We start from the raw sequence: 20,709 nt of genomic DNA, 5'->3' as shown, positions 1-20,709 counted from the left end.
CCAGTCTGGTTGAGCATCCCCAGAAGCACTGCAAACCAGGCACAGGTAAAAGAAAAACAAACACAAAACTCATTACGATGAAATATTTAAGTTAAAAACACTGATGTCTTTATGTTGGCATCCGCCGTTAGTAAATTGAACCTCTTGTAACAAAATGTAAGCTTGAAATAATAATAATAGTAGTAATAATAATAATATTAATCATAATAATAATGATGATGATGATGATGATGATTTCCTACATGTTGCAATATATAAATCAACATTTAGAGACCATTAAAGAAATATATGATTCTTATATTTTGCTTTTGAGGTTTGTGTGGAAGACTTATAGTACTGGTATGATAGTAACTATGTGGCTAGCTTTAAAAAAAAATTGGTGGTTTCACTGCCTTGATGATTCAGTCTCAGTGATTTGTTTTATTATAATATATATATATATATATATATATATATATATATATATATATATATATATATATATATATATAATATATATATATCAACCTCCACCAAATAATCGTGATGTCATTAGTTGTAGTCACTGTTAAATTAATCTTGATTCCATCTGATACACATATTATCAGTTGCATGATATACAGTGGCTCTCAAAAGTATTCACCCCCTTGGACTTTTCCACATTTTATTGTGTTACAACATGGAATCAAAATGGATTTAATTAGGAGTTTTTGCCACTGATCAACACAAAAAAAAGTCCATAATGTCAAAGTGAAAAATAAAATCTACAAATTGTTCTAAATTAATTACAAATACAAAACAGAAAATAACACTGTAACAATTTTATTTTTTTTTTGGTTCCTGGGTAGTAAGTGTTATTTCCTAATTGCTTATGCCTCAAAAGTATAGAAAATGGCTATTATTCCCCACAAACTTTGCTTTTGTGACCAGGACAGTGATATTTTGAAATTCACCTATTTTCCAGAACATTCCAGATAGATTCAGTGCTGAGTAAACTTGGAGTAACTTCTAGAACTTTCTAGAACTTTCCAGTAATATAAATAGTAGTATAAATACAGGGGCCTTAAGGCCTCCAGTTCAGTTTAGTTCCAGCTGCCTAAGTGGATACATATCTGCATTTTTCTGAGGTTTTGGTCTCACCAAGTCCAATGCCGAGCTTTTGACGTCTAGGCTCAAGCAGTGGAACTTGTTGGATGAAAGTGTGCAAGTCGCAGATCAGAGGAAGCGTCACCAACCTTTTTCCAGCTTCTTCACCCGTCAAGATGGGCTCTGCTTCTGCCAAAATGTGACCAGTCTGTTCGAGGCAATCGGAATCGCCTGTAACCAGAATGAGTGGCGCCTCTTCATTGACAGCTCATCCAGGAGCCTCAAAGCCGTGCTGCTCCATAATGGTAACAAGTACCCGTCTCTTCCCCTGGCTCACTCGGTGCACCTCAAAGAGGATTACAACAGCATCAAGACCTTGCTGGACGCCTTGAAGTAGGATGAGTACGGCTGGGAGGTCATAGGAGACTTCAAAATGGTGGCATTCCTGATGGGTCTCCAAGGCGGTTTTACCAAGTTTCCCTGCTATCTTTGCCTTTGGGACAGCAGGGACACCAAGGCGCACTACCACAGGTGGGACTGGCCACAGCGGACCGAGTTCTCTGTGGGGAGGAACAACGTCAAGTGGGAACCACTGGTGGACCCCCAGAAGGTGCTGATGCCACCACCACATCAAATTGGGCCTTATGAAACAATTTGTCAGAGCTCTAGATAAGGAGTCGGCAGCCTTCAAGTACCTTCAAGACTTCTTCCCTAAGCTGTCTGAGGCAAAGGTCAAAGCCGGTGTCTTCATCGGACCACAGATAAAGAAGATCCTGGAGTGCAATGAATTCCCCAAGAAGCTCACTAGTAAGGAGAAAGCGGCTTGGAACAGCTTTGTTGCAGTGGTTCGGGGCTTCCTGGGCAATCACAAGGCCGAAAACTATGTGGAGCTGGGTGAGACTGGTGAAGAACTACGGCACAATGGGCTGTAGGATGTCCCTCAAAGTCCATATCCTTGATGCTCATCTTGATAAATTCAAGGAGAACATGGGAGCGTACTCGGAGGAGCAAGACGAGCGCTTCCACCAGGATATACTGGACTTTGAACGCCGCTACCAAGGACAGAATAACGAGAACATGATGGGAGACTACATTTGGGGGCTGATTCGTGAAAGTGATTTACAGTATAATCGTAAATCTCGAAAAACTACTCACTTCTAAATCTTTTGTAGTCATTTTTGTATTACTTTAGTATAAATACATGTTAATTTGGATTCATATGTTGTTTTTTTCTGACTTTATGTGAACGAAAAGACACAAATTCGCCCGTTTTCTCATTGGAAATAGGTAAATTTCAAATATTACTGTCCTGGTCACAAAAGCAAAGTTTGTGGGGAATAATAGCCATTTCCTATACTTTTGAGGCATAAGCAATTAGGAAATAACACTTACTACCCAGGAACAAAAATTGTGTTACATAGTGTAATTGATTGCATAAGTATTCACCCCCTTGAGTCAATATTTGGTAGAGGCACCTTTGGCAGCAATTACAGCCATGTGTCTATTTGGATAAGTCTACCAGCTTTACACATCTGGACACTGCAATTTTTGCCCATTCTTCTTTGCAAAATTGCTCAAGCTCTGTCAAGTTGGATGGGGACCTTTGGTGAACAGCAATTTTCAACTCTTTCCACATATTCTCAATTCGATTGAGGTCCGGGCTTTGACTGGGCCACTCCAGGACATTGACCTATTTGTTTTTAAGCCACTCCAGTGTGGCTTTGGCTTTATGTTTGGGGTCATTGTCCTGCTGGAAGATGAATCTTCTCCCAAGTCCCAGGTCTCTTGCAGACTTCAGCAGGTTTTCCTCCAGGATTTCTCTGTACTTTGCTGCATCCATTTTGCCCTCTATCTTCATGAGCTTTCCAGGCCTTGACACAGAGAAGCATCCCCATAGCATGATGCTGCCACCACCATGCTTCACGGTAGGGATGGTGTTCTCAGGATGATGTGCGGTGTTAGGCTTGCGCCAAACATAGCGCTTAGTGTTGAGGCCAAAAAGCTCTATTTTGGTCTCATCAGACCATAGAATCTTCTTCCATTTGGTCTCAGAGTCTCCCACATGCCTTCTGGCAAACTCTAGCCGAGATTTGATCTGAGTTTTTTTCAACTTTCTTTTTGCCACTCTCCCATAAAGTCCAGTTTTGTGAAGCACCTGGGCTATTGTTGCCGTATGCACAGTATCTCCCAGCTCAGCCGTGGGAGAATGTAACTCCTTTAGAATTGCCATAGGCCTCTTGGTGGCCTCCCTGACTAGTGCCCTTCTTGCCCGGATACTCAGTTTTTGAGGACGACCTGTTCTATACAGATTCACAGTTGTGCCATATTCTCTCCATTTCTTAATAATAGACTTTACTGTGCTCCGGGGGATATTCAATGCCTTGGAAATGTTCTTATATCCTACCCCTGATTGGTGCTTTTGAAGAACCTTATTCTGGATTTGCTTTGAATGTTCCTTTGTCTTCATGATGTAGTTTTTGTTAGGAATGTACTAACCAACTGTGGGACCTCCCAGAGACAGGTGTATTTAACCTGAAATCATGTGGAACACCTTAATTGCACACAGGTGGACTCCATTCAACTAATTATGTGACTTCTAAAAACAATTGGTTGCACCAGAGCTTATTTAGGTGTGTCATAGCAAAGGGGGTGAATACTTATGCAATCAATTATTTTCTGTTTTATATTTGTAATTAATTTAGAACAATTTGTAGATGTTATTTTTCACTTTGACATTATGGACTTTTTTTGTGTTGATCAGTGGCAAAAACTCCTAATTAAATCCATTTTGATTACATGTTGTTACACAATAAAATGTGGAAAAGTCCAAGGGGGGTGAATACCTTTGAGAGCCACTGTATATATATATATATATATATATATATATATATATATATATATATATATATATATATATATATATATATATATATGCATACACTTGTGTGTGTCTGTAAGCAATAACATCTGGCACAGAGGGCATTACCAGGTATTGTGGACCATTTGGGTAATGGGCTATTACAACCAAACTGCCCCTAATACCTGGTAATTCCCGATGTGGTGGGTCATATTGCTTTTATACTTCAATGTTGCAGCACAATTAATTATAATTTGTATTTATTTTAACTATTCTTTTTTATGTATCCTTCCACATAAGCACTCTAAAGTGAATGTTCTACAAAATATAGTCCTTTATTATAACAACGTTGCCTATGAACTTCTCTATACAAGCAGAGTTTTAAAAACACATTTTTTAAAATGTGTTTTTAAATGTTCCTGATTTATATTTGTAACGAAATGTAATTTAAAGTAAATCACAACCTTTTTAATAACATGTTAAATGAAGCATGGTAAGTCATGCAATGAACATGTAAGAGTCATTTAAAAGGGTAATATTTTATTTACAACATCTCAAAATATGATCGCTAAATGTATGAGTACCCCGATGATCCAAACTGCCCCATCAAGTCACTGGAGAAATATATAATGAAATGTCCGAAGACATTTCCACAAATAAGACTAGATATCTGTACAAATACAAATACACGTACAAATATCTGTATACTTGCAGGCAATTAGGGGGAACAAATCAGTAATATAATGGCAAAAGTTAGTTTAAAAAAAGAAGCTCATAAGAAGCTCATAGACAATGACTTTGTCTCGGGGGCCCAACTCATTTTTGCCATTATGTTGCCGATTTTATTTTTATATATCATGCTACTGATAATATGTGTATCAGATGGAATCTAGATTAATCTAACAGTGATTTCAGCTAATGGAGGGGGTTGAAGGAATATCCTCTCAATTAGATTTTTCATCTTTTTACCATATACATGTATATATTTTAGAACATAAGAAAGGTTACAAACGAGAGGAGGCCATTTGGCCCATCTTGCTCGTTTGGTTGCTAGTAAATTATTGATCCCAGAATCTCATCAAGCAGCTTCTAGAAGGATTCCAGGGTGTCAGCTTCAACAACATTACTGAGGAGTTGGTTTCAGACTTCCACAATTCTCTGTGTAAAAAAAGTGCCCCCTATTTTCTGTTTTGAATGCCTCTTTATCTAATCTCCATTTGTGACCCCTAGTCCTTGTTTCTTTTTTCAGATCAAAAAAGTCCCCTGGGTCAACATTGTCGATACCTTTTGGAATTTCGAATACTTGAATCAGATTGCCGCGTAGTCTTCTTTGTTCAAGACTGAATATATTCAATTATTTTAGCCTGTCTGCATATGACATGCCTTTTAAACAGGAACAATTCTGGTCGCTCTTCTTTGCACTCTTTCTAGAGCAGCAATATCCTTTTTGTAGCGAGGTGGCCAGAACTGAATATAATATTCTAGATGAGGTCTTACTAATGCATTTTAAAGTTTTAACATTACTTCCCTTGATTTAAGTTCAACACTTTTCACTATATATCTGAGCATTTTGTTGGCCTTTTTATAGCTTCTCAGCATTGTACTAGATGAAGACATTTCTGAGTCAACATAAACTCCTAGATCTTTTCATAGATTCCTTCTTCAATTTCAGTGTTACCCATATGTTATTTGTAATGGACATTTTTATTGCCTGCATGCAGTATCTTACATTTTTTTATATTAAATGTTATTTGTCATGTGTCTGCCAGTCCTGAATGCTGTCTAGATCATTTTGAATGACCTTTGCTGCTGCAACGGTGTTTGCCACTCCTCCTATTTTTGTGTATTCTGCAAATTTAACAAGTTTGCTTACTATACCAGAATCTAAGTCATTAATGTAGATTAGGAAGAGCAGAGGACCTAATACTGATCCCTGTGGTACACCACTGGTTACCTCACTCCATTTTGAGGTTTCTCCTCTAATCAGTACTTTCTGTGTTCTACATGTTAACCACTCCCTGCGTTCAGTTTGAGAATTAATCTTTTATGCAGGACTTTGTCAAACGCTTTCTGGAAATTTAAATAAACCATGTCATATTTGCAATTATCCATTGTCGATGTTGCATCCTCAAAAAAAATCAAACAGTTTAGTTAGACATGATCTCCCTTTCCTAAAACCATGCTGTCTCCCAGGATACTGTTACCATATAGATAGTTTTCCATTTTGGATCTTATTATAGTTTACATATAATAGAAGTCAGTCATACCTGGTTCAGTTTTGTCTCCCTTTTTGTGGAGCGGCATTATATTTGCAATTCTCCAGTCTGTCAGTACAACCCCTGTTTCAAGAGGCTGTTGTATGATCTTAGTTAGCGATTTGTAAATAACTTTTTTCATTTCTTTGAGTACTATTGGGAGGATCTCATCCGGCCCAGGTTATTTGTTTATTTTAAAAGCTCCCTTTAACACTTCTGCCTCTGTTGTGCTAAAGTTATTTAAAACTGGATAGGAACAGGTCGACATGTGGGACATGTTGTCCATATCCTCCTTTGTAAAAACTTCTGAAAAGTAATCATTTAATATAGTTGCTATTTTTTTTCTCTTCATGAACGATGTTGCTATTTGTATCTCTCAGACATTTTACTTCCTCTTTGAATGTTGTTTTGCTGTTATAATATAGGAAAAAACCTTTTGGAATAGGTGTTAGCCTCCTTTTCTATCTTTCTCTTTGCCTTTCTAACTTCCTTTTTGACTTGCGCTTGCAGTTTCAAGTACTCTTTCTGTGTACTTTTTTCTTCGTTCCTTTTAAACTCTCTGTAAAGTGCCTTTTTTTTAATTGATCTGTTAAACCATTTTTGGCCATTTTGTTTTAGATTTTGATTTGTCTATTTGGGGTGTATTTGTTTTGCGCCTCTAGTACTACATTTATGAAAAATAGCCATACTTGCTCTGTGGATGTTTTCTCTATTTTACTCCAATCTACTTCTGTTAGTCTCTGTTTCATTCCTTGATAGTTTGCCTTTTTAAAGTTACTTTTTGGGTTTTAAAAAGCACTTCAAATGAGACCGTGTTGTGATCTGAGTTTGCCAATGGTTCTCTGACCTCTGTTTTTGGTTATTCTGTCTTTGTTATTTGAAAAGTCTAAATCAAAGCATGCCCCCCCCCCCCCCTTCTAGTTGGTGCCTTGACAAATTGCCTTAGGAAGCAGTCATTTGTCATTTCTACCATTTCAATTTCGGCTGTCGTGCTCCCCACCAGGTTTTCCCATTTTATATGATTATTTTGCTCTGTATCTGAATTTGGCAGTATATAGCATGCCCCTATTGGTACGCCCTTTGAATTTTTGTCCATTATTCTGACCCATATTGATTCTGCATTGCTTTTTTCTTCCAGATTTAACACCTGGGCTTCAAGACTATTTTTGATGTATAGCGCCTCTTCTGTCCTGCCTGTCTTTCCTATACAGTGTATACCCACTAATCTCCATCAATCTCAGATAACCAAGTTTCTGTAACACCTATCACATTGTAGTTACTTGTTAGTGCAATAGCTTCAAGTTCTAACATTTTGTTTCTGAGACTTCTAGATAAATACATTTAACGACTGTCTTACCTGAGTTGTTGCCTTTGCTTTGATGTAGTCTCCCTTCTGTTTTTTTGTTGATTTCTCTTGTCAATCTTTTTTAAATCAGCAGCTGTAGACGGAAAGTATATAAAAAGCAATAACATAAAACCAATAACCTAACATGTGCAATACGTTCAAATTAATAATGCCATTGTTGTTTTGACAAAAAAAAAACTTGGCTAAGAAGCAGTTGTAAATCTGAAACCTTTGAGTACAAAACTACATGTTCATGAAATAACTTTTTTTTTTTGTATAAAGTGGCTCTTTGGTTATACATGCATACCAGGGTTTTTTTTTCTGTGAAACTAACACAGGAAATGTGGGGCTTGAAGTTGGGTCTCTGGATATGGGCCATGAGACCAAAGTTGTCCTTATGAACAACAAGGCTGACCATACCCACTGGAAACCCAGATTTCAAATTGATTTGCTTCATATAACTTTTAATTAATAAATACATCAGGTATAAACAAGGGACTTGTAATACAGTAGTGTTGTGGTGCTGTGTTGTTTTAAAAGCAGTTCTGTGCACACCACAACAATAATGCTTTAAGCTAGCAATTGTTAAGTCATTATTATCATTCTAGGCCTATAGAATCAATGCTCTGCACTACAGAAGAAACTTGATTTATAAATGCCTTTACTGCCTTGCTTTAATTTAGGTACACATTTTTCTTTCCCCCCTCCTTATATATAAATGAAATACATATTCAGAATGAACGCCATCAACCTTTTTATTATATGTTTTACAGTTTTGGTGTAATTTCACATGACATTCAAGGTACACAAAAAAAAAAACCACAAAAGCTAGAGCAAGCCCCTAGTGTAAGATCTGTTTCTTGAAGTGTTCCCTGACAAACCAAATGAATTACACATATATTGGACCTTTGAGGCCTAGGGCCTCAGAATGGAAAAATTATTTGCAAAAGCATGAAAAATATTTAATCACTAGAGGCAGGGGGCAACAGAGTTTTAATGAACAGGTCCGCAGGCCATTGGCTGGCGGCAGGCTTTCTCAAACAACTGCAAACTCTCTTGACTAGCTGCTTGCCAACCTCAGGGTCAGGCTTGAGATGAAACAGATAAGATAATTGGCTCTAATGAAATCCAGAAGGCATTACCGTTCTTTTTTTTTTAGCTTGGATTTGAAGAGTGCGTGTGGAAGTGAGTCTTAATTCAAACCAGGGCTGCACCGGGCCCAGTCTCCATGACTTTGATATTGTTTGAAGTTCTAAAAGTGTTCACCACACCACTGGCCTGCTGGGCTGGGTCTCCCTGGTTACCTTAATTACCAGCCTTTATTGCTGACTTTACTGCACAGGAAAGGAGCCATTATATGTTCTATTGCCATTCAGCTCTTTTTGGGCCAGGGGTAAAGGTCACCCAAGGGAGCCAAAAGAGTTTCACTTTGAGTTATTCAAGGCAGCTACAAAATATTATAGAATTAGAAAAATGCAGAGATACATTTTAAAGTTATGACTTTGTGGGTGTTTGTTTTGTTCACATTTCATTGTTGCACCTTCAATTCCAAAATATGTTAGACTTTATTTGTTTGCTTATGTGTACTGTACTGAGTGCATGTGTACTGAGTGTTTGGTGAGTAACATGTGTATCTACTATAGTAGGATAGAAAGCAGGTGCATCATACCCTATCAGCACTACCTAAATAATTTGAAGCATGCGTTGAAACCATGTGATTGCCATTCACTTTATTCACAATCTCATTTTCAACACGTGATGGTCTCACATTATTTAAGTAGTGTGAATTCAGTACTGAATGAGTAAGGCAAGAGCAAAAATGTGAAGAAGAGGCTAGAAGGGACAGATCCCTGCAGCCAATGAAGGCAACATCACTCTGCAAGTGTTATATACTGCATGCACAAATCAGTACAGTAACCAAACAAAACAATTATAATAATAAAAAAATCCCAAAATGTAAACTCTGCCCGAGAAATAATTATTTGTAACTGTAACTAGTTATCTTTTTTTTCATAGTGATAAGTTCCAGTAACTTGTAACTGTAGCAGATTTCATTTTAAAAGTAACTTCCCCCAAACTGATCACAATGCAATTGCAAATTGATTCTTTTGCAATCTCAGTTGAATTGCAAAACCATTCACCTGCTGACCACCCAGACAACTGCTTGAATCATGTTTCCCTGTAATATGAACAGTTATTTATGGAGTTTACATTTAATAATTGGTCTCATTTTTACATTTATCACAGTTCTAAAAAGAATATATCTATTTCATGTTGTTAGCACTGCAGATACCAGAGCAGTCAGCGATTTTGTGAGCATATTGAATGGACTGTAATATGCCAGGAGAATATTTCAATGGGAAATGTGTAACAGATGATGTGGAAGAGTGTTTCAACAACTTTCAATTGTTCAGTGGATGAGTGGCTTTAAAAGTAGCCATAGGCCACACATAGCATTATAAAAAATGTGTCAGGTTCTTTGAGACCAGTTTTTAAAGGTTACGCCAGTAACTGACCCTTTTGATTTGTACTGATTCTCTGTAATCATTTTTTTTTTAAATTTCTGAATAGTAGTACTTGTGCTGTTTGCCCAAGATTAGAGACTTTTTTTTTTTTATTTGAACTGTTTCAAACTCGAAAACAGATTTTATTTTGAAATCACTGATCTATATAGTAGTTCTAAGCTAAACAAAATATCACAAAAAATGAATAAAACCCCTTCATCTTCTTTCTTCTTCATTGTGTTTATTATGGGTAAAAAAAAAAAAAACATCCCAAGTTCCCGTGTGGTATATCAATCAATCAATCTTTATTTTATATAGCGCCTTTCATAGTGGACCACCATCATAAAGCGCTTTACAAGATACAGTCAAAACCCAATGCATAATACATTAAGTACAGTAAAAAAACAAAATTATTGGTGTATCATTGGTGAATGTCTAGTTAATGCCACTTGGAACATGATTTTTTTGTATGATGAAGCACTATTTAAATAAGCAGTATGAAAAAAGTTAAACACTATTGAATATGTCAGCATGTACTGCAACACAAGCTTTCATCGGTCAAATAAACAGAAATCTTTTCTTTTTTCTTTATTTCCTAATTGAGGTGTGTATTAAGTGCCCAGCCCCTACTATTGTATTGAATAATTGCAGTGTTTTTAAGGTTGCTATCAGATGAGTGACTGCTTCATATTATGCATGAATAGAAATTTATCCATTTTCATTCTCTCGTTTCACACTAAACACTGTATCCTTTCATCTCCTCAGTTCAGAATGGCAAATTCAGTGCTAATCATTACCAACTGCAGTGGTGTTTGAATTCTGCCTGTTTAGGAACTGATCTGAGTCCAAGAGTACTTTTCATATTAGGTCTCAATGAGCATCGAACAAAGGTGACAGTCAAGGGCTCTTGACCTGGTGCTGGATTTTAATCTGTCCCCTGCTGTGAGAATCATTGCATGAACCGCTTTCGGAGGCGATCCCACTGTATCTAGTAGCTTTAGGGGTATACCTTATTTTTGACAGTGAAGTTTCTAGTGCTCTTAAGAGATTAAACCGAGTATTGATCTATTACCCCCAACATTAGTAGACCTAAGGCTATATCTTAGCTATGAGTCTTTGCATTGATATCAGTTACAAGACTTTATTCCATACTGTGAATGTAGGTGATGTAGACATATTTCTATTGACTGAACAACTGAAGACAATAGGGTCTATTTAGCAAAAAGTGCAAGGACCAAGGCTAGAAGGCTCTTTCTCAGAAAAAACAGTTATTTACCTACCCCAAACTACAACCATTTTTTGTCGTGCTATTTTATGCAATTTAAATGTTTTTTATTGCTTTTATGTGTTAGGTTAAACAATGGAGATTTTTTTAAAATGTTTATTTAGTTGAATCTCGGTAGACTCAACAATCAATTTTTTGGAACATTGTATAAATGAAAGAGACTAAACGTGGGTCACATTTTATATATATGGCTTTTAAAAAGTACTAAATGGTAAATGTAAATTAAGCTGTAAATAGGGTGCTGTGGTGCTGTGGGGAAAGCCATGATGAACACCTTGTTATGCTGCTGTGCTACGTAGTATGCTCTGTTTTTGTTCACTCTTTAAAGCTTTTAGTGGAGAAGCAAACACAAGCCAGAAACTAGACCCTTTGCATACCCCAGTAAAACTCAGCTGTCCCATTCAACCATAAGCCCATTTTCACGGTTCTATGTCTTGGTATGGTTTCCTACCTCATAATTGTACAGTTATTTCTTGTTGATGTGCTTGTGTAATTAGGGATTTGTTCTGCCTCTGAGTTTTGCATCAGAATTATTTGCACTAAATTGCCACCCACAAAATTTCACGGTAACTTAGAGCCTCAAAGATTGCTCCTTTGTTATTTCATTGCACTGAGAGAAAAGAACTGTTGTGATGAAACATGTGGATTTTACAGTTTACACATTTTGCCAGCATCAGGTTTAGGAATCTGAAACTTCTCACAAGAGAACCCTTGAGGAAAATGTATTTCAGTCTTCCTGGCACTTACAAGCTGTGCAGTACAATTAGAAATGCCATCCATATTTTTAAATATTGATTAAAAGTTTAAGCCTGAAGACTGTGCAATATCCATCACTGCGGAGCCATTGTGGAAAGTATTCCATTCAAAATATCTATTTTACATGCTCGGGTTGCCCTATGTAAAACAACACCTGTTACTAAATATATATATATATATATATATATATATATATATATATATATATATATATATATATATATATATATATATATATATGTGTGTGTGTGTGTGTACATATGTAAAGCTCAATATATATATATATATATATATATATATATATATATATATATATATATTGGAGCTTTACAAATATATATAATTTAGTAATATATATTTCTTTATAACTGATACACAGTGCTTAATCAATGGTTGTTTAATTATTCTTTCAATGCAACATCAAAATCTTAAAATATTTTTGTGCTATCCATGTCTACTAAAGCAGGTCTTACAACTGTAAAAGGCATGCTCCAATCAGACTTAACATAGTTTTCTGCTGCATTTTGGAGAATTTTATAAGATGCTTGTGTTATTATACTGTAGAAAATGTTTGTCATATATTTAGTATACTTATGTCAGCAAAGAAAAATAAAATTCAGAAAGGTCATACAGATCATGTGCACATGCTTTATAAATTGAGCCAAAAGATGGCTCTTTTTAGTATCCTGCTAAGATAAGGGGCCAGTGGTATTTTCCCACACTGTACACAGTTTACATAAAGAGTTGCCCTTAGAGAGTTAATGTAGTGTAGCACAGGAACAAAGTTGTAATTATCATGGTACTTCGCTGTAATGACCACTTCACGCAGCAGTACTAAATGCCTAATTACAGTAATTTGGTGCAGACCACACTAGCGTGAGTTTGCTCTTCACACTACACTGGTGTCCATGAAATCCTTCGTGATAGACTGTTGATTGCAAAAACAGCCTAACATTGTTGGTGTGGCACAACAATATTCCAGTTTGTGTTGAAATAGTAAGAAGTCACTCATTGGTCTCTTTAAACCAACATAATAGGTGCATGCAGTTCTAAACCTGGGCTGCATAATTATGCTGTCAGGATTCACATCTTATGGTCCACATAATAGGGCCAGTCTGACTTATCCTCCAAGTAAGACTATTGCAAAACCTTAAATTTTTCACCTTATTACAAATAAATAAAAAAAAAAATCTGTTATGAAGATTATGTAACAAGGGCTGAAAATGTTCTAGCCCAAAGGAATGCAACAACAAAAAAGAAATGACATTTGATAGAATAGAAAACTAGTGACATGTCAGTAAAAGGTTTAAAATGAAAATATCTGATGCTTGTGTATTTTTTTGGTGTTTGTCAGCTGTTAGTAATGAGCTTAGATTTGTGCTTTTAAGATTGGTACTGTGTTCTCTGCACTAGTAATAAAGCACTGTGTTATATCCCCACAGGGCTGTCGTCGTGCCCATTGCCACTGAGTTTAATCCAGATGTGGTCCTGGTGTCAGCTGGCTTTGATGCTGTAGAAGGCCACGACCCTCCACTGGGCGGGTACAAAGTCACAGCCAAGTGTAAGTCACTGCTTGTACCCTCAGTTTGATGTGTTACAAATGGCTGGAATGAGTAACTATATAACTTTTAGTTCAACAATTATATACATTAAAGAAGCCAAGCAAGTAAAGGGTGAAATAAATGTAGCTTCTTTCCCACTAAAACAGTTTAAATGTTAGGTCGCTAGTAAACCTACAGACAAGCCTGTTGCAAGGCCTTAAATCTGTTGTTTTCACATTTTACATTTGTGCAGAGCTGCTTTTATTGAGAAATTGTACAAATACCACGACTACTACGACTACTACAACTACTACTACTACTAATAATAATAATAATAATAATAATAATAATAATAATAATAATAATATTTGCTCCAGAATCATACCATTTGTTGCATGCATTTTTAATGTCCCTTTCCCTTAATGGGCCTTGGAGCAGTCTATTATGTTAATGAAAGTTGCCTTTAAAGAATATCAGTCAACCATTTTCAGCAATAGGCTAGTAAAGACCCATCTCCACAACATTAAACCCTGTCTGCATGGTGAGCAGTAAAATTGGGATATTGAGTCTCTCTGCTGGAGCGTCAAAGGTTTGATGGACTTTTGCCTCAATTTTCTACAAAATAAACACTTTTTATCTGTAACAGTATCACATAAGTCTTCACAACCATGGACTTCAAAAGCTAAGCATGGAGAGGGTTAGGATGCAATAACCCTAAATAGTTGCTCACTATCTTGATAGGGACAGACAGGGGGAAGGTGAGGCGTCTCTTGTGTTTGTTGTTGTGTGTTTTAGCCACATGGGGTGATTAGTGACCATCTGTTTTTTGGTCTGCTAAGTCCAGTTTTATTTTTCACTAAATGCCACGCTGTCCTGTACCCTAAAAGGCTACCCAGGGTTAACACCAGGGAGCTTGCCAATGCTCCAATGATAATTTGGAGATTTCACTGCCTTTTGCTGGAGACTCTTTGGCCCCATGCAGAAATTAGTCTTAATAGGACCCTGATTTTCTGCTCCAGCAGTCCCTACAGAAAATACATACTTTCAGATGCTTTCCTCCTTTTTCCGCCTCAAAACGTCATACATGAATCTGCTGATAAAAGGGGGTTATATATTTTAATGTTAAAAGTCTGATTTTGCAGTTCACAGAAGTGGCTACAATAGGATAACAACCAGATCAATGTTTTATTTTTTAACAGTCTATTGTTTTATTAAATACAATACAATGAAAAGCTGAGGTCAGTGTTTTCTCAGGCTAAGTGTGACCGTAATATGAATGTGATATTGTTTTTATTAAATACTATTTGTAATGACTTGCACATTGGAACTAAGAGCAGAGAGTTGGAAGACCAAGTTGTTTGCCCGTTTACTCATCATGTACTGGTCACATTTATCTCCAGCTCTCTTTCCTTGAATGTCTACAAACAACAATGGGCTTATGTTTAGCTTGATTTGGTAGTGAACACTTATCTCTTTTAAACACATACTTAAAACACCACTGAAAAAGTGTTTTAGAAGTGCTTTTGAGACCTTTTACTCAGACTTGTGCCCCATGCCTTCTAAGCAATACACCTCCTTGGGTTTTGTGTGGAAATGGTTGATTTACAGTTAGTGGAATTAGATGTGTGAATCTTCTCTGCTGGAGTAATGTGAGGTGTACTTTAAATGTGATTAAGGCTTGTTAGGTGACCACTGTATTTACTGCACTTCCACATTTAATTCATTAAGCTATATTGGTATCATCCAAGGAAAGTCAGTGATGTAAATGAAGGTGATGGAGCTGGAATTAATCATTTGCAGGAATTCCACATATGTCCACAGTAAAAAATAAAGCTGCGAGAGACAGATTCAGCATTCGGATATGCACTGCAGAGATTAAAGATAAAAAAAAAATAGAACCATACCAGAGCAGGAGAAAGAATGGACAGCAAGGGCAATTTTGGCAAAAGGGATTTCTTTTTCCATCAGTGTGGTTTAGTGAAATATTCCTATCTTGAGGTAAGCCCTGTTTAAGAAAAACAAGTGTGATATGGAGATACTGAACTACTTGAGGCTTTGATAAAAATTGACAAAATAGATTTAACTTTTAGTAGCAGGCTTTAATATTACACTGTGAAATGATCTGAAATGTTATGTTATATTTCATATATGTATTTAATAATTTATACAATTCTTAATAATACAGTTATTTCTAGCTAAGAGTCCTGTATACAGTTTATAAAGAAATTGTTGTATTTCACTATTGTGATATTAATAATAATAATAATAATAATAATAATAATAATAATAATAATAATAATAATAATAATAATAATAATAAATGCTTTTCTTGCATTGTGAATCAGAACACCTGTGTGTTAAATTATGTGAATATATATATATATATATATATATATATATATATATATATATATATATATATATATATATATATATACTTTTAGCCATAGCAGTATATACAATATATATGAAACAGTAGCATATTTTATGCCAATGCCATGACTAACATTAACAGTAAATCACTTCAGATTGTGTTACTTAAATGTATGCTGAACATGTATTATATGTAACTTGTTAATCAAAAAAATAAATACACTCTAAATAATAATATAGGTGCTCTTAGAAAAAAAGAATACTAATCTGCAATTATGGGTTACTTGTTCTTCTGAATACAGTACCAGTTCTTGGAAAATTGACTGCATGCAATTTATTAGTGATACAAGAAACTGAAAACCATTTAAATGATAGAATATTATGTTACACACTTTCTATTATGGTATTTCTGCATATATGTGATGATAATTAATATAATTTCATAAGATTTATATAAGGTCCTCTGTGCTTAGTGGATTCCATAATTAAAATAAAATTACAAATTTCTTCAAAAACAAAGTAGCAACAACAATAACATAATGCTCATTAATGTAATTACAAGATGAGTATAATTATTACTGTTTAACAAGGGACATGTTACAGTGAATAACTTGTTGGATGTGCCCATTACTGTTACATTTCAGGCTAAATATTTAAAAGAAAAATAACAGTTTACTAATAGTGCATAAACCACATGACAATATATAGGATTTGAGGGCAAAACTTTACAATAACGAAGAGTTCATATGAAGAAGGGTCAGAATAACAGACTATTCATCTGAATAAAATAATATACAGCTATGGCCAAAAGTTTTGCATCACCCTATGAAATGAACTAATTTTGCTTCATAAAGTCTAATGAAACCTATTGAATAATGTTATCTTAACATATTAAATTACATAACGCGATGTAGTTTTCCATGTACTTAACGAAAAATGGACAAAAATTGAAAACTGACATTTCGAAATCTAATCTAAAATGATTTTTGTGAAAAGGGACTGGTTTATTTAAAATATATATATATATATATATATATATATATATATATATATATATATAAAGAAAAGTATAAATCGAGATTTAAATCTGATGGCCTAAACAATGAACCTTCACTGGTTTCACTGACAAATCAACAGTGTCCTACCAAAGTGGATGTCTTTGGCCCAGTCAAGTTTCTGCTTTAACGGAGTCATAAAGGTAGACTTTGACAAACCACAAAGGATCCTGGGAATTTCTTTGCAGCTTAAGTGAAATACAATACCTTAGAGTATGTCTAAACCTGCTTTGAACTTGATTTATCACAGGGACTACAAACTGTTAGATTCTATTTTTGTTAGATGGTGCCTGCACCCTAGTGATAGTCAATCAGGATAAGTCTACCTTAAGTGTTGTTTAAGATGAACAAAGCTGCATGGTTCCTGCTCAGTACCCTGTGGAGATAAGTGTACCCATATCTGCAGGAGAATTAAAAGCTTAAACCAGCACTGTATGTTACCAAAAGTTTACAGGTATTAAACTAGACCCAGTGTGTATTGTTTTTAGAAAAGTTATGTGTTTACCTTTAATTGACAAAAAAAATAATATATATTTAAGTTGAAGGTGATTTTTGTTTTTCAAAATAAGATTCACTGATAGTATTCTTTAAGTAACAGCATCTGAAAAAAGAGAGCAGTCAAAGTAAAAAGTATAAGTCAGGCTTGTTAAAGTGGACTGTATTATTTTACAATTGTGTAGGTAGGGAATAGATACAGGCTACTTTAAATTCACTCATTGTATTGAGTCATTTTATTTAAAATGTAATTAATAAGATGTGTAGAAAGTAATGGGCAGAACCAAGGCTCAAACCTGAAGTTTCCTCTCAGCTGGTTCACTATTACAGTGTATCTGCCCCCTTAAAGTCCCTTTGAGCTGCATGTTTGTTTTAAGTGATTGTAAATGTATGTAAACAGAACTATGCGAACTGGATTCCACACTTTAAATAGATAAACACAAGATCATGCATGTTAAAATGAGTTGGTAAAAATAAAAAATCCTACTACTAGCTTAACCATGTAATGCCCAATAATTTTTTTAATGAGAGAAGCTACTTTATTTTAACTAGATTCCATTTCTTGTACAAAACACTTTTTTTTTTCCCTGTCTGACAACATAATGTACTGCATAAGAAATATTCTGGCTATTGAGGTGGGATTTAAAAAAATTATAGTAGAATGGGGCATTTAAGCATTGTAAGTTTTGGGGTTATATTTTTGATCATATGATGTCCCTTTAAAGTATTTTGAGCCGATTCTGTTTCCTAATTAAGCTATTAATTACAAAACAATGTCACTTGTTTTTACCTTCATATCTGGACTGAGCCCAATTTCTGTTTCGCTTCATTTTTATTTCAAACAGACATGACAAATGACGTTAATTGCTCATCGCTGATCCTAATTTCATTTAATTCTTGCAGTCGTCTAGTTTAACGTTGTGCTTTTGTAATTTTCACTCGTTTAACAGAGTTGTCCTGACAGATTTTCTTTTCAGCATAAAATACCCAGTACGGAGTGTGCACTGATAGCAAGTTCATCATTTGAAATATCCTTGATTTGTAGTAAAGAAAAAAATTACTAAAAATTGAAAGGAAAAACACACATAACAATTCTAAAACATGTTAGAAATAATTTTAAATAATTATAAGACACTAAATTAAATGTCCGAGCTCTGACGAGTTCATTTTGATCTGACAAGTTAATTTTGGATACAGTTGTTGGAATATTATAAATGTAAACCAATTACTTAGTCACACAGTACCCACAGGGATGTAATACAGATCTGTTTGATACATACTGTCTGGTTTCTGGTTTAAAATCATAGCAGTTGAGACAACAAATAGTGCACCTGCACATTGGACTGGTTGGAGTTAACACAAGTATAACAAAGGGATTATTCATTCTTCTTTCTAACTGTTTTCCACTAATAGTTTCAAAAAAGCTGTACCGGTCATGCTACTTTTAGAGAGATTTTAGAGAGGTTGTTTAATCCTTGTACATTACTTCAGTTGAAATGTCTAATTTTGCTTTAATATGTATACTCCAAATGCATAAACAAAAACTTTGGGTTCATCTGGAAATGCTTAAGATCACTAAAGTCCTTAAGGAGAAACTGCACATTTCTTTAGCAGTGCAGATCCTACTGTATTGTGCACCTTTAAAGGAGGTATATAAAAAACATATTCCTGCTTAATACAGAAGGTAACAGGTCTCTGATGGCTATCATCAGCTAACTACAGTATGAGGTCACTGGAATTTCTTTATCAACTATAATGACCTACACAACTTGCAGCCAGCTGTGTTAGGGAAGTTGCATAGTACTGAGCAAGTTCTTTTTTTTATTTTATTTTTTTTAGAGGTCAGATAACCCATGTCTATAAAATTCAGGTTTATTTTTAAAATGAGCCAGTAGCAACGGGTTCTTCAATCTCGCCTTATACATCTGGAGACCAGGGCTTCAATCTGTTTTTGGTCACACTTAAATGTATTCAGTGTACTCAATTTAGTCGTAAAGTGACTCTCAACTGGATTTAAAAATCATCATAAAATATATCAGTTGCCTCTTTTAAAAGTTGTCCAACCAACAACCAGGATTTAAACATAAGGCTAGATAATGGTTTAAAAAATGTTGTGCTAATAACGATTACAGACTAAAAAGCTTTGAGGGTCTGGCCCAATGTTGCTGTAAACTCTATATTTGCAGCTAAACATTTAAGGCTGTTATGTTGTTATTCAGCCCATTTTCTAATCATCGTAAAGTATTGCCACCATAGCCAGCCATCTTCCATTTTGTGTTACTTTTTGTTTTTTGTAGGAATCTCAACACTAATACAACACAGAGGGCTGCAGTAAATTCTCAGGGCTCTTTACTCCACTTTATCATCAGCACATTTTTTTCAGAAAGGAGAACCTCACTTAATAAAGTACACCAGACCACAAATAGATAACTAAGGCCCAAATTTTATAAAGGGGAAAAAACGACCGCAAAAAGCTATGTAATGTGCGAGTTCAGTACGGCCGCACTCAACGTCAAAATAACGACCTATTTTAAATAACGACCTATTTTATAAGACTAATTAGGTGAAGCAGGCGATTCCGCAATCAAACAATTTAAATACCCCTCACCTGAGTTTGCAAAACAATACGGTATTATAAACTGCAATTTACAAACTGACGATCACAAGGGTTAAAAAATATGCTCTTTGCAAAATGTTATTAAATGTTTCTTTGTCCTTGAAAATGATGTCTCCTTCTTGCTGCAGAGAAGTCTCCCACATCACCTTGCCTTTTATATAGCCTACTGTCTGACTGCGGCAAATTAACGCCTGCTTTTCAGAGTTCTTAAAATAATCAAGCAAATACGAGGCCCGCAATTACCTGCAGCTTTAATAAATTAGACAGAATATTTAATAGACCTCATTTGCAAAATCCCCTCCCAATTTTAGCGGTTTCGTTCTTCTAGGCAACATTTACTTTAGTTATGTTGTACTTTCCAAGCTTTTAATATTTCAAAATTTAGATGTGAATGTAACTACGAGGTGTTTTATTATTATCATTTTGTTTTTTAGGACCGTTTACATTTATCAAGAATATACATTTAATAAACTGTACAAAACTCCAGGATGTTGTAGATGACAGAATGTTATGGATGACATAAACACTGTAAAGAAAGAGACACTAAAAGAAGTTGAATTA

The 20,709-nt window shown here is 35.2% G+C and overlaps 1 protein-coding gene across 5 annotated transcripts in view; it reads left to right on the top strand.

Annotated features, from left to right (window-relative positions):
- LOC117394690 (histone deacetylase 9-like) overlaps positions 1-20,709 on the top strand; it is a 213,959-nt gene that overhangs the window by 176,887 nt on the left and 16,363 nt on the right. For all 5 annotated transcript variants that reach the window (XM_059011775.1, XM_059011754.1, XM_033993142.3 and 2 more), the window contains one exon: positions 13,510-13,628. In XM_059011775.1, the coding sequence (XP_058867758.1) occupies positions 13,510-13,628 (119 nt within the window). The remainder of the gene's footprint in view (positions 1-13,509; positions 13,629-20,709) is intronic.

The sequence above is a fragment of the Acipenser ruthenus genome, chromosome 3 (assembly GCF_902713425.1).
Source record: "Acipenser ruthenus chromosome 3, fAciRut3.2 maternal haplotype, whole genome shotgun sequence".
NCBI lineage: Eukaryota > Metazoa > Chordata > Actinopteri > Acipenseriformes > Acipenseridae > Acipenser > Acipenser ruthenus.
The sequence above is the reverse complement of the archived record's forward strand: the minus strand, read 5'-3'. Positions and strand labels throughout refer to the sequence as shown.